General features: G+C 44.4%; 1 protein-coding gene across 1 annotated transcript in view; it reads right to left on the bottom strand.

Annotated features, from left to right (window-relative positions):
• KIF13B (kinesin family member 13B) overlaps window positions 1–19,514 on the bottom strand; it is a 428,508-nt gene that overhangs the window by 152,768 nt on the left and 256,226 nt on the right. The window contains exons 24-25 of the mRNA XM_029596896.1: window positions 7,585–7,742; window positions 2,445–2,577 (exon numbers count right to left, since the gene is read on the bottom strand). Of these exons, the coding sequence (XP_029452756.1) occupies window positions 2,445–2,577; window positions 7,585–7,742 (291 nt within the window). The remainder of the gene's footprint in view (window positions 1–2,444; window positions 2,578–7,584; window positions 7,743–19,514) is intronic.

The following is a 19,514-nucleotide window of genomic DNA, read 5'->3' as shown; positions in this document are numbered from 1 at the left end:
TTTTAGGACTACAGAATCCAGAATTTTGGCAAGGAATGGAAGTGAGGAAATAGGCTGAAAGTCAGCAAAATTTGGATTAGCATTTCGTTTCTTCGGAATGAGAATTATGGCTGCAGTTTTTAGGTTATCTGGTAGGTGGCGTTGATGAGAGAGGAGTTGACTATGTTGGCTATTGGGAGTGCAATGTTTTCCTTTGTTGTTTTGAAAAGATTGAAAGGGCAAGGTGAGAGAGAATGAGTGGATGGTTACATTTTGGAGATATTTATGATTTCAGTACTTGCGACAGTTTTGAAAGATTCCCAGGACTGGGTTATTACAGGAGATGTAGGTGTTGGGTGCATGATGGGAAATGTGGCAACAATGGTTTGGATTTTTTGTTCAAAGAATTTGACAAATGAATTGCAGAGTTCAGTTTGAGAGCTGGCATTAGGGTATTGGATTGAGTCGTTGTTGGGGTTGGTAATGGATTTCACTAAGTTAAATAGTGTTTTGGGATTGTTGTTTGATGCTTCTATATGTGATGTGTAATATTTTTTTAGCATCATTAACTGCTGTACGATATAGGTCAAGTTCTGTCTTATACAGATCTAGATGTTTTAATCCATGAAGCATCTGTAGTTTAAAAAAGCTGGATCTTATCACTGATTTCATATGCTGATGACAATTTAAATTTGAATTGACCCACCCCTAAGGCTTTTTACACAAGAAGCAACTGGTAACTTAACATTCTCAAAATCAACTGAGAATGGCACAGACCCAATATTAAGGCATTGGATCACAATGATCTCTGACTTAATGACACTGAAAGCAAGATTATTGTGAAGGTGCCATATTTTGATGGTTGATGAACAAAGAGCAACTAACTTGACAGTACTGTACCAAGTGGGTTGAATATGAATAAAAAATTGGATATCATCTGCAAACTGGTGCCATATAGATGTTAAACAGCAGTGCTGATAAGGCTGAACTTTGGAGGACTCTGGTGAATGCCAGCATGAGTGCTCATTACCAAACTTTATCTAATGAGAGCAGTCAGAAAGGTAGGACCTAAACCAATTTAAAACAATACCTGAGATACCACATTCTCTTAATCGCTATAGAATGTGATGATATAGGTTTGTAAAATGCGGCTGAAATGTCCAAAAGGACAAGCACAAACCTTTTGCTGCTGTTGAGATCTCTCTTGAAGGTATCCAATAAAACGACCACCAAGGTTTCTGCACTCAGTGATTTACGAAACCCAAATTGAAAAGGGTCTAGCATATGATGTTCATTCGGGAAATAATTTAATTGTTGCAAAACAAGATGTTCTAGGAACTTTGCAGTAAAGAGCAAAGATGATCTTGGCTGGCAGTTTGCCAGGTCCAAGGAATCAAGCCCGGGCTTCTTCAAGGGAGGTCTTACTGAGGCCTTCTTTACTGATGGCAGAACAGCACCCTCAGATAATGTTAAATTTATAATAGATACTAAAGAGGGTGCCAGAATATCCCTTGATATTTTTAGCAATGCAACATCACAGATGTTTAATAGACAAAAAGTTGAAATGGTTTTAGAGACCTTGGATGCTGATGTACTCTCAAAAGAGGTCCATAAAAGCTCAAAATGCGATGGCCAGAGAACAGACTTGACAGCTGAGCAGAGGAGTTTCCACCCAGGAAAAGGATCTGAGTGTCATCATGGACAATACTTTGGAATCTTCAGCTCAGTGTGAGGCAGCAGCCAAAAAAGCAAACATTAGGAATTATTAGGAAGGAATGGAGAATGTCAGAATACCTGTGTATTGCTCTATGGTGAGTCCACAACTAGAGTACTATGTGTATTTCTAGTCACTGCATCTCTAAAACAAAATATAGCTGAACTGGAAAAGGTACAGAGAAGGGCAACCAAAATAAAGGGGATTGCATGACTCCCCTGTGAGGAAAGGCTAAACAAGTTAGGGCTTTTCAGCTTGGAGAGGAGACAGTGAGGGGTGATTTGAAAGAGGCTGATAAAATCATGAATGGAATAGAACTGGTAAATTTGAATCCGTTATTTAGTTTTTCAAATTGGGGTAAATTCATTTTCACTCAATGCACAAGTAAGCTCTGGAATTCATTGCTGGAGGATGTGGTAAAGTCAGTTAGCGTAGCTGGATTTAAAAAAAGGTTTGGACAAGTTCCTGGAAGAGAAGTCCATAAACTATTAATCAAGTAGACTTGGGGAAAGCCACTACTTATCCCTGGGAGTTAGCAGCATAGGATTTACATTTATCTACAGTTTAGGATCTTGCCAGGTTTCTGGGTCCTGGATTGGCCACTATTGGAAATAGGGTTCTGGGCTTGATGGACCCTTGGTCTGACTCAGGATAACAATTTTTAATCTTATGTACCCAGTTTTCCACCTGCTTCAGCATACTGAAAAATAAAGCAAAATGTTTAAGAACTGGTAACTGCTTCTTAACTTACTTGTCTGAGCTGGAAGATGCCACCCGTTTGCACATCCTTGGCAGGGAATACCTCAACAGGACAATATTCTCCGTTTTCGTTCAGCTCAAGGATCTGAACCCAGAGCTCCACTTTCCGCGTGACCTCGCTCCATCTGCAAACAGTGAAAAATACAAACTGTTAAGACTTGCACATACACAATATAGTGGCATTGTGCTAAGCAATTCTATAGTACAAGGTCTGGCACTAGCTTTACTAGACTAAGTTTTTGGACACATTACTAATTTTCTATTGTAAAGCTGGTGTATCGATTTACTTATAATATGTAAGAAAAGTCAATACTGTTACACATTTTCTGCCACAATAACTTGTATAGATTTGTGTTAAGCTACTACATGAAATTCTGTAGGAAAAATCTCATACAAGGCCCCCTTACGTGAGAGATTTGTTTTCCCATTTATCTTGTCTTTATGCTCTTACTTAGGAGCTATCGAATACAGGCCTTATATCAGGAACAGCAGGGCACAGTTGCTTTGAGAACACATTCTGAGTGTTCTTTGGAGAACCACCAAATGTTATGCTACTGCTTTAGCAGCACTCATGGCCCTAACCAGCCCCAGGAGACTGACTGGAAACACATCTCATGCTTGGACAGTGCAGAATTATAGCCAGAGGTCCATCAGCAGGCTGACATTACCTCAGAGTATTTCCCATTCAGTTAGCGCTGGAACTAGGTTAAGGTGAGGAGAGACAGAGGGTCTGAGACGACACACCGGGTTCTCTATTCCTGGCCCCACCTTCAAAGTTACTAATGAAGAAATGACAGCTTTGGAAGTCAATGTTGCTAATGTAGTTTAATTAAAAACTACATTTTTGAAAAAGTGCTTTAAATGTTTTTGACAGCTTGGCATATTGCTAGCAACACGGGCTACAGTGAAAAGTCTCAAAGCAAACATTTCTGAGACCATTAATGCCTGCTAGAGTAGCCAAATTGGAGTTCTGTAGCTCCATGAACCTTTCATCTCATTTACAATTAAATTTAAAAAATTATCCACTGTGCACTTGCAAAGGAGAACATTAATAGGAAAGAAAATCTGTTTATTTTAGTACTTGGCAATTACTAAGCATGTACAGAAGAAAAAAAATATATAAACATAATCAAGGACCCAATAGAAGCCAAGGTCAACAGACAGAAAAGTGAGAAAGCACTGCCTTAGGTAAAACACTGCACCTGTTTCACGAGGTCTCCTCTGGATCTGTTCCCAAGGGGTGGTGCTTCAACTTTAATTAGAGAGACTATTATTGCAGGCATTTGGGCCACTGTGACAATGTTCTCCAAAATCCTCTGCACTTTCTGTACTGCCTCAGGGCCATTAGTCCCAGAAATGAACACAAGCTTGCTTCAGTTCTCTCTCATTAGGTTTAATAAATTTTGCTGTAACTGGCAACTGAGGTAATGATAATTTTTAATGTGCTTTTACAACGATTTATACACATCTTGTAGAGACTTTCATTTGAAGTAATGTGTAACCATTATCTGGACCAACTCTGCCAAATGATATTCCATCAGTAAGGATCTGATAACCTGGCAAGGAATTTGGACTTGGACACGTTTCTTAGTGAAATCATTTTTTGTAAGCAGAGTTCCATTTCATGTAATGAAAATAACCTAAAAACATTTTTTTTAATGTAACAAAAACAAAGCAAATTAGATATGAAATACTTCAAATAATCTTACACCTTTTTAGGATGCTTACACTGAGCTGCCTGTCACCAACTCAATATTGAACATTTGCAGCTCAGTCAGCTGACAAGGATGGAAACAAGTGGCTTGCTACAAGTGGAGGAACCTGCCTAACCATTCACTGCCAATGATTTTCCTAGTCTTTCCTTCCTCCAGCCAACTGGCACCACCCCCCCGCCCCCTTCCAATTCTTAGCCCCACACAAGCCCCTCTTAACACTCCACACAATGCTTCACCCCATTGCTTGTTCTCCATTCAGTCTTCCATTCGCCCCACTTACTCTCTTGCTAGCAAAAGACTGTCTGCTACCTCCCCCCCCCACCAAATACAAACCCCTTCCTATCTGACCCACTTCCCTCTTTGCCCCCAATACCTCCAACTCTGTTCCCTTCACTACTCCTTTCTCTTCCAAATAATCCCTCTCCCTGTAAATGCCAATATCACCTCCCTACTGCTTAATTCACAATTCTTATACTCACTAAACTCCCACCAACGTTACTGCCCTTCTCCACCCCTGCAAAGCTGATGGACCCTACCCCACAGCATGGACAACTTATCAGCTGATCCCTCTTTCCTTATGGCTTCCACCACTATTTCTCTTCTCTTGCTAATTCACTCTGATTCCATTTATCTTCCCTTTCAGACTGCTACTCCCTCCCTGCCATGAACCTACCAACTGCACCCTTCAGTGCACAACAAAATAAAATTACAACAAATCATCAATAATACAATAAACAGAAAAATACCAACAATAATAAAAAATTAAAATATACCAGCTTGATCATAACATCACCTTCTCAGAATGTACCCCACAGATGTAGTTAAAACTAATCTAGTCAAGGATGTTAGGATGAAGCATTGCTAAAAATGTGTTTGTATGTTTTAAAGATTATTTATGTAAGATTCCGCCTAGGATAAAAGAGAGGTGGGTTAGAAATATTTTAAATAAATAAATAAATCCACCCATTCACTCCCCACCCTCAACTGCATCCTTTACAACTCATCTAACACCCCATCATTAACACTCACTCAATCATCCCTATCTTCCTGCCCATAACTACCACGTCTATTCTGGCCCATAACTTTACCCATTTCTACCACATCCATCCTATACACATACACACACACACACTTCTACCCCCATTCATCCCCCATGTTTATTCCATGCATACCAACTTCCCCTCCACACATCAACCCCATAATCTTACCAGTATCCACACATCCACCACCATCAATGATCATAATCAAACCCATAAGTTCCTGAACTCTCCACACAACATTCACAATTAAAGCAGAGCCACATTGTCATCATCTCCTTACCCAATCAGGGTCTACCAAACAAGCTGAGAAAAAAAATAGGCTTTTAATTTCTCATGGTAGGTACAATAATGCAACTCCCATCTAATCTCTAAGGGCAATGAATTCCACAATGATATGGCCACAATCGAAAAAACCCTAGTTCGGAAACAGACTTGTCTCATCAGCTTGAAAGATGGCACAAGGAAAGCACTTTGTCCAGACTTCAACTGATGTTAGGGGAAATACCATAACAATTTGTTCTTAAGATAATCAGGACTATTCCCTCTGAAATCTCTCTGTCAAAGCTTAAAAGGTTAACATCAAGATCTTGAACAAACATTGAACACTCACACGAAATCAGTGTAGGACCTGCAAGACAGGAGTGACAGAATCCCATCGTGTGCAGCCTGACAGCTCTTAGCTGCTGCGTTCTGGACCACCTGTAGCCTCTGCATGAACCATCCAGAGAGATCCATGCATAAGGAATTGCAGTAGTCCAGATAAAATGTCACCATAGCATGGGTAATCATCTTGATTGATTTTAAATCAAGAAAAGATCTTGATCATCCTCAATTTCCAGAAAGCAGTACAAATTACCTTGGAACCATGAATTTCCAAGCCAAATTTAGAATCAAAGATCATACCTAACTCTTACTGATGAAACATCTTAATAAGGTAGAATGTATCCCCTTGAACATGCACATCATTGTTCCCAATCTTGAAGATCTTCATCTTCTCAGAGTTCAACCCTAGGTTGTTCTCCAGGAACTAATCAGAGATCTTATTTAAACCTTCAGGTAACTAAGAAACTGAGGCTGAATCATACGCATCAAAAGGGATGATGATCTGGATGTCATCAGCATAGAGATATCCCCAAGTCCAAATGTCTGAAGTAAACTTCCCAATTGCTGCATAAAAATGTTTAACAAAAGAGGGGATAGAGAAGAACCCTGAAGTAGCTTGCAAGAGTATTTCATGAAAACAGATAAATCGTCCCTTACTCTTTTTGCTGATCAATCACAAAAACATGAAATCCACTGCAATACTTTAGACTGTAGTCCTAGAACTTTACATTGTTCCAAAAAAAATGACAGGGCCACTAACTCAAAAGCTGATGATAAATCCAACAATATTAACAGAATCCGTTTCACTTCATCTTCGCAATACAAATTATCATTCACTGTGACCAGTGCAGAAACCTGCTTGGCAAGAATTAAGAACATCCGATTCCTCCAAAAATGCAGTCAGCTGTTGAGTCACAACTCTGAGTTTAGCCAAAAATTAAATGTTAGCTACAGTTCAATAATTTATACAGAGAGTAGCATCCAATGTTGGCTTTTTAAATAGTGGGGATATAAATTACACTAGGGAGCCAATCACCATTTTCACATAACCTATACATATGTACCCAACTCTTTCCTTCCATCTTGGTCCTCTCCCTTAACTCTAACACCTTTGCCCATTGATGCCATCTCTGGTCCTCCCACTCCCTGACATCTCTGCATTTCCCCCTCTTGCTCCCCCCTCTCTCTCTCCACTGACCAGTCTTTCTTTCTCTGCTCCCTATAAACCATCCCATCCTTGAAGTCTTCTCCCCTTCAAAACCACTAACTTTGCACCCCTCTCTCCACTGATGTTGGAAACTCTGGTCATCTCTCCATCTCACCTCGGGTGACATGCCTCAGCACCACCCATGTTTAAACATGATATATCTGCCATTGTCTCTCGATTCAAGCCTTCTAGCTCTACATTGACCCTTCTAATGCCTCCCAGCCCTGTTACTCCTTCCCTCACATTCCCAATGTAATCTTACATTGCCTCCTTTACACCTCCCACCCCAACTCCTCCCTTCTCCCTGCTGGTTCTCAGTCCCATACCTCCTCTCTCCTACTCACCTCTGTAACATCTCCTAGCTCTGGTGTTGTAAGTATATATAGATTCTTTATCATTGTCATTTCATACTCTTTCCTAGCAAACAGAAGTAAATGCCATGATTCATTTTTCAGGATTTTGATGTGGTTTTTTCTCAACTGAAAAGGGAAGCCTTCAATAGGCACTGATGAACAAGGCAGGGCGGAGAGGGGAGAAGTAGATGTGTGAAGTGTAAAGGTATGTCACCTGTCTCGGAGACTGCGTGTTTTGGCTTGAATAATTCCCAAATCCCACAGTGCTGTGTTCCTTCGAGGATCATTCTGTCTATGACCATATACTTCAATCGCCAAGGCTCCTTCAGCAAGATGGTCGAGAAAGTCCTCAGAAATATTAACAGAAAACTCCTACAGGAAAACAACATGTTAAGGCAAACAAAACTCTGCAAATTCCACTTGTATGAATTTTGTACAAGTATACACCAATTTAATTCACAAATGCTGTATCCAGATTTGGTTTTTTGTCATTATATGTGTCTTGTTTCTTATGTACATACCACATCTGAACAGTGGCTTGTAACTTTGTAACAGCTAGTAAAAAGCAAATGAATCTGTTCAACATGAGATTATCAAATTTTAAACCAAAACTCATCTCTGTGTATGCTCTTCCCAAGAAACATTAAATGACAAATTACTTTCAAAATCCTCACTTAGATATATATTTTTGTGCTCATATTGTTATTGAATTCACAAGAATCTTAAACACACTTTCCATTTAATGATATTACTGCCAGTAATGTACAACATAGTTTGGTACTTATATGGATTAATTCTGAGGTCATTTCCCCATGCTATCTTGTATTTTTTTCATTGTTGTTTGTTTGAATTATGTATGATTTTAATTTGTTACACTGCCTTGAACTGTGGATATCAGAAGCAATTAAACTATTCTATTTATGTATTTAAAAGATGTATCTAATGATACAACAAAAAAGATTTGTAATTACAACGCTGGGCTTCAAGATTCCTGAAATATTTTTAATTTATTATAGTTTTTTAAACTATATTTGTACCTCACACATACTAAACTCCATGAAGAATGTATCTCTAGGAAGGAATTATGCTACCAGTGATTGAGGATGAATTAAGATTAAGGATAGTAAAAATCTATTAATTTCATATTACAGTCAGAAATATCTTTCATAATTGCAACCAATTTCCAATTAATAATTTGTAATGAGCACTCACATTGGATATTCAGTATATTTGTGTTTTAAAATTTTTTGAATTTTTAAATGCAACAACTCAAGACACAAAATACCTCAAGCAAAAGAAAAGGTTCCAAGCAAAAAGAATCAATTTCAAAAGGAAAAACGAGAGCAAGAAGCTCTGGTATATCTTGCAAAGAATGCATATCAATTTTCTCTGCTAATATATAGTGCCTCAACTAAAGCCTTTTAAATCTTTGAGAATTTGCTAAGTTAAATTTCATTTTTCTTTCTTGGAAGGTCATAAGCTCTTTTTCTGTTAACACCTGACCTAAGGCCCATGGGCCCTGTCTTTGTCACTAGGCCAATTAATGCAAGAGTTGTTAATTGTAAACACTAGGTTATATAATAGAAGCATTCTGGTAGTGCATTTTCAGTTAATTTTCAATTAACTGCCCAATTTCTGAAATGCTGTAAGGCTGATATAAATATTACATTTGCCTTAACTTTTTTAGGAACCATCCTTGGAAACTGACATCAGGGAAGAGGAAAGGCTAGCTCTCTTTCCACCTTCAGTCTTCAAGGATTACTCTCTTCCCTCCCATTTTATAGCTATAATCAAACTGTTGCATATACATGGTGAGACAGAAGAAAGTTTAGGAAGTTGACCTTGCCTCTCTCTTTTTGCTCATTTTAAGTATCTGAAGGGCTACACACAGAGGTATCTTTTTCCAAAGGAATCAAAGCATACATTCCACTTTCTTACAAATGTTATCTGGAAAAAGTACTGCCAACGTGCTTAGTATATAATTTATCTCCAGCTAAATAGCATTTTAATAATTTCAAGTCTTCCTCAACTATGATATATATAATGCTTATCATTTTATAGTAACTTCTTAAAGAAAATCTTCCATTTTTTCTATCTTAATCAATATTGACTTTTTAAGTCATTGTGGTATATCATATACAAGTTAGAACATAAACAGCAGACTGAGTCAGATTAAGGGTCCACGAAGCCCAGCAATCTGTTTCAGACAGGGTTCAATCAAGGTTGCAAGTGCCCGGCAGAATCCCAAACAGATCAAATCCTTCTTGTTTCTAGCCAAGGATAAGCAGTGATTTTCTCAAGTCTACATGAGTAATGTTGAGATTACTTACCTGATAATCTCCTTTTCCTTAGTGTAGACAGATGGACTCAGAATGAATGGGTATAGTATGCTTGTGCTAGCAGTTGGAGACGGATCTGACGTCAGCACGGGTGTATATATACCCCCACAGGAAGCGTAGCAACTTAGTAATCTTCCTTGCAAAAGCTGTTATGGATGTGTGTACTGACGCTCAGTGAAAAGTGAAACAGGATTCCCCTGACCGATTGATAGTAGCTGGAGACCGCCAGCATTCCCAACCGGAAGGCATTGACACCTGGTAGAGTGTACGCTCTTATGGAAACAGATGACATGGCTTACCTTGAATCGGTGAAACCCATGTACACAGGCAGCTGGGCGGGATGCTGAGTCCATCTGTCTACACTAAGGAAAAGGAGATTATCAGGTAAGTAATCTCAACAGTTCCTGGCATGTAGCCAGATGGACTCAGAACGAATGGGATGTACAAAAGCTTTACTCCCAGCCTGGGCGGGAGGCTGCCTGAGGACCATGTAGTACCGCCCTTGCAAATGCTGTGTCCTCCCTGGCCTGGACATCCAGACGGTAGAACCTGGAGAAGGTATGGAGGGAGGACCACGTCGCCGCTTTACATATTTCTGCAGGCGACAGCATCCTGGATTCTGCGCAGGATGCCGCTTGTGCTCTAGTAGAATGAGCCTTGACCTGTAGAGGCGGAGATTTCCCAGCCTCTACATAAGCTGCTCTGATAACTTCTTTAATCCAGCGGGCGATGGTGGGCCGAGAGGCCGCTTCACCTTGTTTCTTTCCGTTGTGCAGGACGAACAGATGGTCCGTCTTTCGTACTTCTTGTGTCACTTCCAGATATCTGGGCAGCAATCTGCCAATGTCGATATGGCGTAATAAACGCCCTTCTTCAGATTTCTTCAAACCCGCCGTGGTAGGCAAGGATATGGTTTGGTTAAGATGAAACTGTGAAACCACTTTAGGTAGAAAGGAGGGGACCGTGCGAAGATGGATAGCCTCAGGAGTGATCCTGAGAAAGGGATCCCGGAAGGACAGTGCTTGTAGCTCTGAGATGAGGCGTGCTGAACATACAGCTAGCAAGAACACCATCTTCAAAGTTAGAGAACGGAGAGACAGGCCCCGAAGGGGTCTGAAGATGGATCCCGCGAGGAAATCCAAAACCATGTTGAGGTTCCACAGAGGCACTGGCCACTTCCGTGGTGGACGAATATGCTTGACTCCTTTCAGGAAGCGAAAAACATCTGGGTGCGTGGCAATGGTCTTGCCATCCCTCCTGGGACCGTAGGAAGACAGCGCAGCCACCTGAACCTTGATGGAGCTGAGGGAGAGACCCTTCTGAAGTCCCTCCTGCAGGAAATCCAAAACAATAGGGATTGTGGTCGCATGTGGATTGGTGCCATGAGTGTCGCACCATGCTTCAAATACTCTCCAGATCCTTATGTAGGTGAGGGATGTGGAAAACTTGCGAGCTCGGAGGAGTATATCTATCACCGGCTCCGAGTAACCTCTTTTCTTCAGTCTAGCCCTCTCAATGGCCAGACCGTAAGAGAGAATTGAGCTGGATCCTCGTGAAGGATGGGACCTGGACGTAGCAGGTCCCTGATCGGAGGCAGGGGAAGAGGCTCTCCTGCCAGTAGTCTTCTCATGTCCGCGTACCAGGGTCTTCTTGGCCAGTCTGGTGCCACTAGAAGAACTAGGCCCCGGTGCTTCTGAATCTTGTGGATAAGGGTGCCCAGCAGGGGCCACGGAGGAAAAGCATATAGCAGGGTCCCTGGAGGCCATGGCTGAACCAGGGCATCGATCCCGTGAGACAACGGATCTCGCTTGCGGCTGAAGTATCTGGGTACTTGAGCATTGGACCCGTCCGCTAGTAGGTCCATACCCGGAATCCCCCAGTGATCCACAATCATCTGGAAGGCTGTGGGTGACAGCTGCCACTCCCCCGGATTTAGGCTCTCTCTGCTGAGGAAATCTGCCGTGGTGCTGTCCTTCCCGGCAATGTGGACGGCAGAGATGTCCTGTAGATTTGCTTCTGCCCAAGACATCAGGGGGGCTATTTCTAGGGACACCTGGCGGCTTCTGGTTCCACCCTGACGGTTGATGTATGCCACCGTGGTGGCGTTGTCGGACATCACCCTGACTACCTGGTTCCGCAGTCTGTGAGCAAATCGCAGGCAGGCTAACCGGACTGCCCGTGCCTCTAGGCGGTTGATGTTCCACCCCGACTCTTCTCTGTTCCACCGCCCTTGTGCGGTGAGTTCTTCGCAGTGTGCTCCCCATCCGCTCAGGCTGGCATCTGTGGTGAGCAGAATCCATGTGGGGGAGGACATCTTCGACCCCCTGCTCGTGTGGTTGGACTGCAACCACCACCGTAACTGGGTCCGCACTCTGGCTGGCAGAGGTAGATGCACGGAATAATTCCGGAAGCGGGGGCTCCATCGAGAGAGCAGGGAGCGTTGTAGAGGTCTCATATGGGCCCTTGCCCAGGGTACCACTTCCAGGGTGGATGCCATGAGGCCGAGCACCTGCAGATAATCCCAAGCTATGGGCCGGCTGGCCCCCATCAAGGACCGGAGACGCGTCTGAAGTTTTAACCTTCTCTTGGTGGTGAGTGACTTTGTCTGCCTGGGTGTCGAACTGGACTCCCAGGTATTCCAGTGATTGGGAAGGCTGTAGGCAGCTCTTGTTTAGGTTGACTACCCATCCCAGGCTTTCCAGAAGGGCGATCACTCTGTTGGTTGCCCGATGGCTCTCCTCTCGTGATTTCGCCCTGATCAGCCAATCATCTAGGTAGGGATGGACCAGGATTCCTTCCCATCTGAGCGCCGCTGCTACCACTACGATCACCTTGGTGAAGGTCCGCGGCGCCGTGGCTAGCCCGAAGGGCAAAGCCCGGAATTGGAAGTGGCGTCCCAGAACCTTGAAGCGTAGGTAGTGCTGATGATCTGGATGGATCGGGATATGCAGGTAGGCTTTCGACAAGTCTAAGGTCGTGAGGAATTCTCCTGGCTGTACTGCGGTCTTGACTGAGCGCAGTTTCCATGCGAAACCTCGGGACCCTTAAGTATCGGTTGACTGACTTGAGGTCCAGTACAGACCGGAAAGTGCCCTCTTTCTTGGGTACCATGAAATAAATGGAATAATGTCCAGAATCCATTTCCCATGCAGGTACTGGGACTATGGCTTTCAAGGACAGGAGCCTCGCCAGGGTAGCTTCCAATGCTGCCTTCTTGTGGATTGGACACGGCGATTCCACAAACCTGTCCGGAGGGAGATGATGGCAGATAATACCCCTCTCGGATAATGGCGAGGACCCACTGGTCCAACGTAATCTCGACCCATCTGGGGTAGAAGAGGGTTAACCTGCCCCCTATGGCTCCATCCCCCGGATGGATCGGCTGATTCTCATTGGGAGGCGCGGCCGGGCCCTGAACCCGAGCTGGCTCCCCTCTTATGCTGCTTGGTCCGAAAGGACTGGTTCCTGGCCTGAGGACGGGGTGCCTGGTAGCGACTCCTATAGGGAGTGAAGCGTTGGGAGCTTCTGCCCCTGGAAGGCCTCGGAAAGGCGCGCTGGTTCCTCTTGAACCTATCTTCCGGCAGGCGAGGTATTGGAGAGGCACCCCATGTGCTGGCCAGTTTATCAAGGTCGCTGCCGAACAGGAGAGAACCCCTAAAGGGCATTCTGGTGAGGCGTGTCTTCGAAGGAGCATCGGCTGACCAATTCCGTATCCAGAGCTGCCTCCTGGCAGCTACAGAAGATGAGATCCCCTTGGCTGTTGTACGGACTAGGTCGGATGCAGCATCCATGAGGAACGAGAGAGCGGACTCCATGTCCGCTGCTGGAGCATTGTTCCTGACCTGTGACAAACAGGAACGCGTCACCACTGTGCAGCAGGTTGCGATTCGCAAAGACAGAGCTGCCACCTCAAATGTCTGTTTCAGGATGGCGTCCAGTCGCCGGTCATGAGGTTCCTTGAGGGCTGCCCCCCCCTCAACTGGAATGGTAGTGCGCTTGACCACCGCGCTAACCAAGGCGTCCACCTGAGGGCACGCCAGCATCTCCTTGATTGCCGGATCCAGGGGGTACATGCCCATCAGGGCCCGACCCCCTTTGAATGAGGCCGCAGTTGCTGTGCGGCTTGCAAGAAGGGGAAATGGCGGGCTGTAGGACGAAGACCCTCCAGCAGAGGGTTCTGTGTAGATGGCACCATAGTGCTGGGGCCTGTAATAGCCAATTCCGCCAGGCACTGAGATACCAGGTCGGAGAGATCTTCCTTGGGAAAGAACCGCCTCATGGCGATATGGCTCAATCCCCGAGGGAAGTTCCCCCTCCTCGGAGGGTTCGGACTCGTCCTCTGAAACATCAGGGTCCGCCTGAACCGGACTGCCCGGAGGCGGATGCCCACGATAAGGGTGTGAAGGTCCAGGGGCAGGATCCGCGGGAGTAGCAACAGCAGCAGGGCCTGGACGAGAAGCTGATTGCATCTGCACAAAGGCATGGATTCCCTTAAAGAGATCCAACCAGGAAAGTGGTCTCCAGTCGTCAGGGTACCAAGTCCCCCGGGATCCCAGGTTGTTCGAGACTGCCCGCTAGATCCGGGGTGGCCCCCGGGGAACTGTCAGCAAACCTTGGTTGAGACTGGTCTTGGCCCGAGGCTCCCACTGCCTCCTCACATTGGGCACAAAGGGAGTCTGGCTCCTCGCTGTGCGTGGCTCTAAGCTGGCATGCTGAGCAGAGGCCGAGAGCTTTCACGCCGGAATCAGGAGGCGCCGCCGCAGGAGACGCCGAGGCGTTTGAATGCTCCATCGCGTAAAATAATATGCGCTCAATAATATGCGCTCAATAATACGCGGCAGCAATATACGCTTAATACAATATACGCTCAATAAGATGCGGCAGCAATATACGCTCATTACAAAATGCGCTCAATAATATGCGGTCAGCAATATACGCTCACTACAATATGCGCTCAACAATATGCGGTCAGCAATATATGCTCAATACAATATGTGCTCAATAATATGCGGTCAGTAATATACACTAAATGATATACAATATACGCTCAATAAGAAGCAGTCAGCAAATATGCGCTCAATACGATACAGGCGCCCATCATGGGCGCTCAATACCTGAACAAGGCGACCTCCGCGGCGTGCCGCATACAGGCAACGCCGCCGATCCCCATACCTCGGAGACCAAAAGTAAGAAATGTACGCCTTACCTGATCCTCGGCGTTTCCCGGCTGGAACCCGGGCGGTCTCCGGCTGCGGGGGGAGAGGGGAAATACCTTCACCGCCGCGCTTGAGGAAATGCACCCGCTGCCTCTGGGTCCACGCCGGGACCGAGGCGCCTCTCAGCCCGACCCAAGCCCTTCTCGCTCGGGGGCTAGGTCCCTGCCGCGATTCGGCCACCGGACCGAGGCCTAAACCTCCGAGGGATCGCAGAAATCACCCCGGGAAACTCAACTGGGGGAGGGACCCGAGGGTATCACCACAGGAGTGCGGGGCTCGATGTTCTGTAGAAGTTTAGCAAGTAGAAAGTAGATTGGAAACACGCTCAGCGAGCGTGCAGGCTCTCCAAACTGCTTTGGAGACGGAAATTACTGAAGTGCTTCACTTCCTGTGGGGGTATATGTACCCGTGCTGACGTTAGATCCGTCTCCAACTGCTAGCACGAGCACACTATACCCACTTGTTCTGAGTCCATCTGGCTACACGCTAGGAAATAACCGATTCACATCTACTCGTTCAAGGCCTCTCATGATCTTAAAGACCTCTATCACATCCCCCCTCAGCCGTCTCTTCTCCAAGCTGAACAGCCCTAACCTCTTCAGCCTTTCCTCATAGGGGAGCTGTTCCATCCCCTTTATCATTTTTGTTGCCCTTCTCTGTACCTTCTCCATCGCAACTATATCTTTTTTGAGATTTGGCGACCAGAATTGTACACAGTATTCAAGGTGTGGTCTCACCATCGAGCGATATAGAGGCATTATGACATTTTCTGTTTTATTCTCCATTCCCTTCCTAAAAATTCCTAACATTGCTTGCATTTTTGATCCTGCTGCACACTAAAAGGTGAATTTTAAAAGCCTGGTGCATCCATTTATCAGGGGATGAGCGAATAAAATGGGCACGAGCACACCAACCATATTTTAAGGAGCGTCCAGATACATGCGTAAATGCCAAAGTGCACACATCTCAAAAATTTCCAAAAAGGGCTGGGGCATGGGTGTGGTCTGGTCAGGGCATGGGCTTTTTGGGGCCTGGCTAAGAGATGCATGTGTAAATACTTATGTGCCCTGCCAGTGGCAGAGGTCCCCTGCCCCTTAACTTTACTTCTGCTATGGATGATGTGCAAGTCAAAGTAAAAGGATCTAGCCATTTCTGAGGGGTTTAAAGGGTCTGGGGTAACTGGGGGATTATAAGCTATCAAACGGGGAGGGGTGTGGAGGACCTAGCTGTTAATTCTGCAAACTGGTGGATGAACTGGTAAACTGGGAATGGTGTGGGTGCGCGCCCCTTTTAAAATTCTCTAACTTATGCAACAGAAGCGGAATTTGCATGCCCACTTAAAATTGGGTGCACAAGTGCATGCAGCAAGGCTATTTTATAATATGCGTGCAAGTTATAAAATGGCAGCATCCCTGGGTGCGGGCCGATGCATGTGTGCCCGCGCACCGGTTTGAAAGTTACCGTCCTTGCCAAAGATTTCAAAGTATGCCCACTATGATGCGCAGATCCTTTTCCTGGGTGGTAACTCCTAATAGGGAACCTAACATCGCAGAACTACAGTGTGGGTTACTTTTCCCTCCGGGGCAGATTTACAAAGGGTTACGCACGTAACCCCCGAAAAGCTGCCCCAAGCTGCCCCTGTGCGTGCCGAGCCTATCTTGCATAGTCTCGGCGGCGCGCGCAAGCTCCAGGACGAGCGTATGTCCCGGGGCTTCGAAAAAGGAGCAGATCCGGGGGTGTGGTGGAGGTCCGGGGGTGGTCTCGAGTCCTCCGGCATAGTGGCCTGTACCAGGGGATGGCGCGCAACTTCTGAAATAAAGGTGGGGGGGACTAGTTAGGGCTGAGGGGTGGGTTAAATAGGCGAAGGGAGGGGAAGGTGGGGGGGAGCGGTAGAACAGTTCTGAAATTGGAGCGGCCTCTGAGGGAACAGAGGCAGCCTCCGCAGCTTGGCACGTGCAAGTTACACAATTGTGCACTCCCTTGCGCGCGCCGACCCTGGATTTTATAACATGCTCGCGGCAGCGAACAAATCTGAGCCCGCACGCAGATTTTAAAATCTGCCCCTATGTGTATCACTTTCCACTTGTCTACATTTAATTTCATCTGCCCTTTAGATGCTCATTCTCCCAGTCTCGCAAGGTCCTCCTCCAATTTCTTACAACTCACTACTGATTTAACAACTTGGAATGATTTTGTGTTGTCTGCAAATTTCATCACCTCAAGCCTTGTACCCTTTTCCAAATCACTTATAAATATATTAAAAAGCACCAGTCCCAATACAGATCCCTTGTGCACTCCACTGTTTAACTTTCTCCAGAGGTAGCCAACTCCAGTCCTTAAGACCCACAAACAGGTCTGGTTTTCAGGAAATATGTAATGAATATGCATGAGATGGATTTGTATGCAAATATGTTCTATGCACATTCATTACGGATATCCTGAAAATCAGGCCTTTTGGGCTCTTCAGGATCGGAGTTGGCCACCCCTGACTTAGTCCTACACAATAGGATATTGCTTCCTATCCCATGATGTTTTATTTTTCTCAAAAGTTTATCATGGGGGACTTTGGCAAATGCTTTCTGAAAATACACATACCCTATATCCACCGGTTCACCATTATTCACATTTTATTAACCCCTTCAAAAAATGTAGCAGATTGGTGAGGCAAGGCTTCCCTTCTGTAAATCTATACTGGCTGTGACCCATTAAACCAGGTAGCTCTATGTTCTGAGATTTTATTCTTTAGAAAAGTTTCAATGATTTTTCCTGGTACTGAAGTCAGGCTCATCAGTCTATAGTTTCTCGGATCAACCCTGCAGCCCATTTTAAAAACGGGCATCAGATTGGCTACCCTTCAATCTTCAGGTATAATAGATGATTTTAATGATGTTACAAATGATTAATAATAAATCTGTATTTTCATTTTTTAGTACTTTCAGAACTCGGGGGTGTAAATGTGGTCCAAGAGATTTGTTACTCTTTAATTTGTTAATCTACCCTATTACATCTACCAAATCATCACCATTAAATATAGTTTCCAGCACAGGTATCTCCCTAACATTTGCTTCAGTAAACACTGAAGCAAGGAATTCATTTAGTCTTCTCTCTATGGCCTTGTCTTCCCTAAGTGCCTCTTTAAGCCACTTGATGATATAATGGTTCAACCTACTCCCTCACAGACTTTTTGCTTCGGATATATTTTCAAAAGCTTTTAGTATGAGTTTCTGCCTCTATGGCCAGCTTCTTTTCAAATTCTCTATTGCCTTATCAATGTTTTACATCTAACTCACCAGCACTTATGCTTTTTTTTTTTAATTTTCTTCAGTTGGATCTTTTTTTCCACTTTTTGAAAGATGCTCTTTTGGATAAAATAGCTTCTTTTACCTCACCTTTTAACCATGCCGGCACTTCTTTGGCCTTCCTTCCACCTTTTCTAATGCATGTAATAAATCTGGTCTGGGCTACTAAGATGATATTTTTAAACAATATCCATACTTTATGTAAATGCTTAACCTTTGTAGCTGCACCTTTTAGCTTTTTTCTACTTTCCTCATTTTATCAAATTCTTCCTTTTAAAAGTTAAATTCTAGAGCGATAGATTTACTTAATGTTCTCCCTTCAGTTATTAAGTCAAATTTGATCATGTTAGGATTATTGTTGCAGAGTGGCCCCACTACCATTACTGCTTGTACCAAATCCTGCATTCCATTAAAAATTAGGTCTAAAATGGCTCCCCACCTCATTGGTTCTTGGACCAGCTGCTCCACAAAGCAGTTATTTATTTCATCTAGAAATTTTACCTCCGTAGCCTGTACTGATGTGACATTTACCCAGTCAATATTTGGGTAATTTAAATCTCCATTTCTGTACTGACAAACTTGTTAGCTTCCCTAATTTCTGTTGGCATTTCATCATCTGTCTGTTCATTTAGGCCCCAGTGGTCCCCAAACCTGTCCTGGAGGGCCACCAGCCAGTCAGGTTTTTGGGATATCCACAATGAATATGCATGAGAGAAAATTTGCATGTTATGGAGGCAGTGCATGCAAATTTTCTCTCATGCATATTCATTGAGGATATCCCAAAAACCCGACTGGCTGGTGGCCCTCCAGGACAGGTTTGGGGACCACTAGGCCAAGGGGATGGTAGTACCTACAATACCTGATTGTAATCCACTTTGAAGTGCCGAAAATCGGAATATAAAAATCTTAAAAAAAAAGAAAAAAGAAAAATAAAGTATACCCCCACCATGATACTCTTCCCCATCACATATGGAATTTCCACCCATAAAGATTCTACTGTGCATTTTATCTCCCTAAAAAAATAGTAACTTTTAAACTGGTGCAAGGGCACATATGTGCTCACATTCATCAGCCCACACCCAGGGACACAGCCATTTTATAAGATACGCTTGTATATGCGTGCATGTTATAAAATAGCCTGACCGCGCACACGTGTGTACAATTTTAAGTGGACGCGCGCCTATGCATGCAAATGCTGCTTCCACCGCGTAAGGGGGGGGATTTTAAAAGATACATGCACAGATGCCATTACCAGTTTTCCGAGTTAGTTCCTAGTTCACCCAGGTAAGG

This window comes from Rhinatrema bivittatum, chromosome 3 (assembly GCF_901001135.1).
Source record: "Rhinatrema bivittatum chromosome 3, aRhiBiv1.1, whole genome shotgun sequence".
Classification (NCBI taxonomy): Eukaryota; Metazoa; Chordata; class Amphibia; order Gymnophiona; family Rhinatrematidae; genus Rhinatrema; species Rhinatrema bivittatum.
Note: the sequence above shows the minus strand (reverse complement) of the source record. Positions and strands in the feature narration are given on the sequence as shown.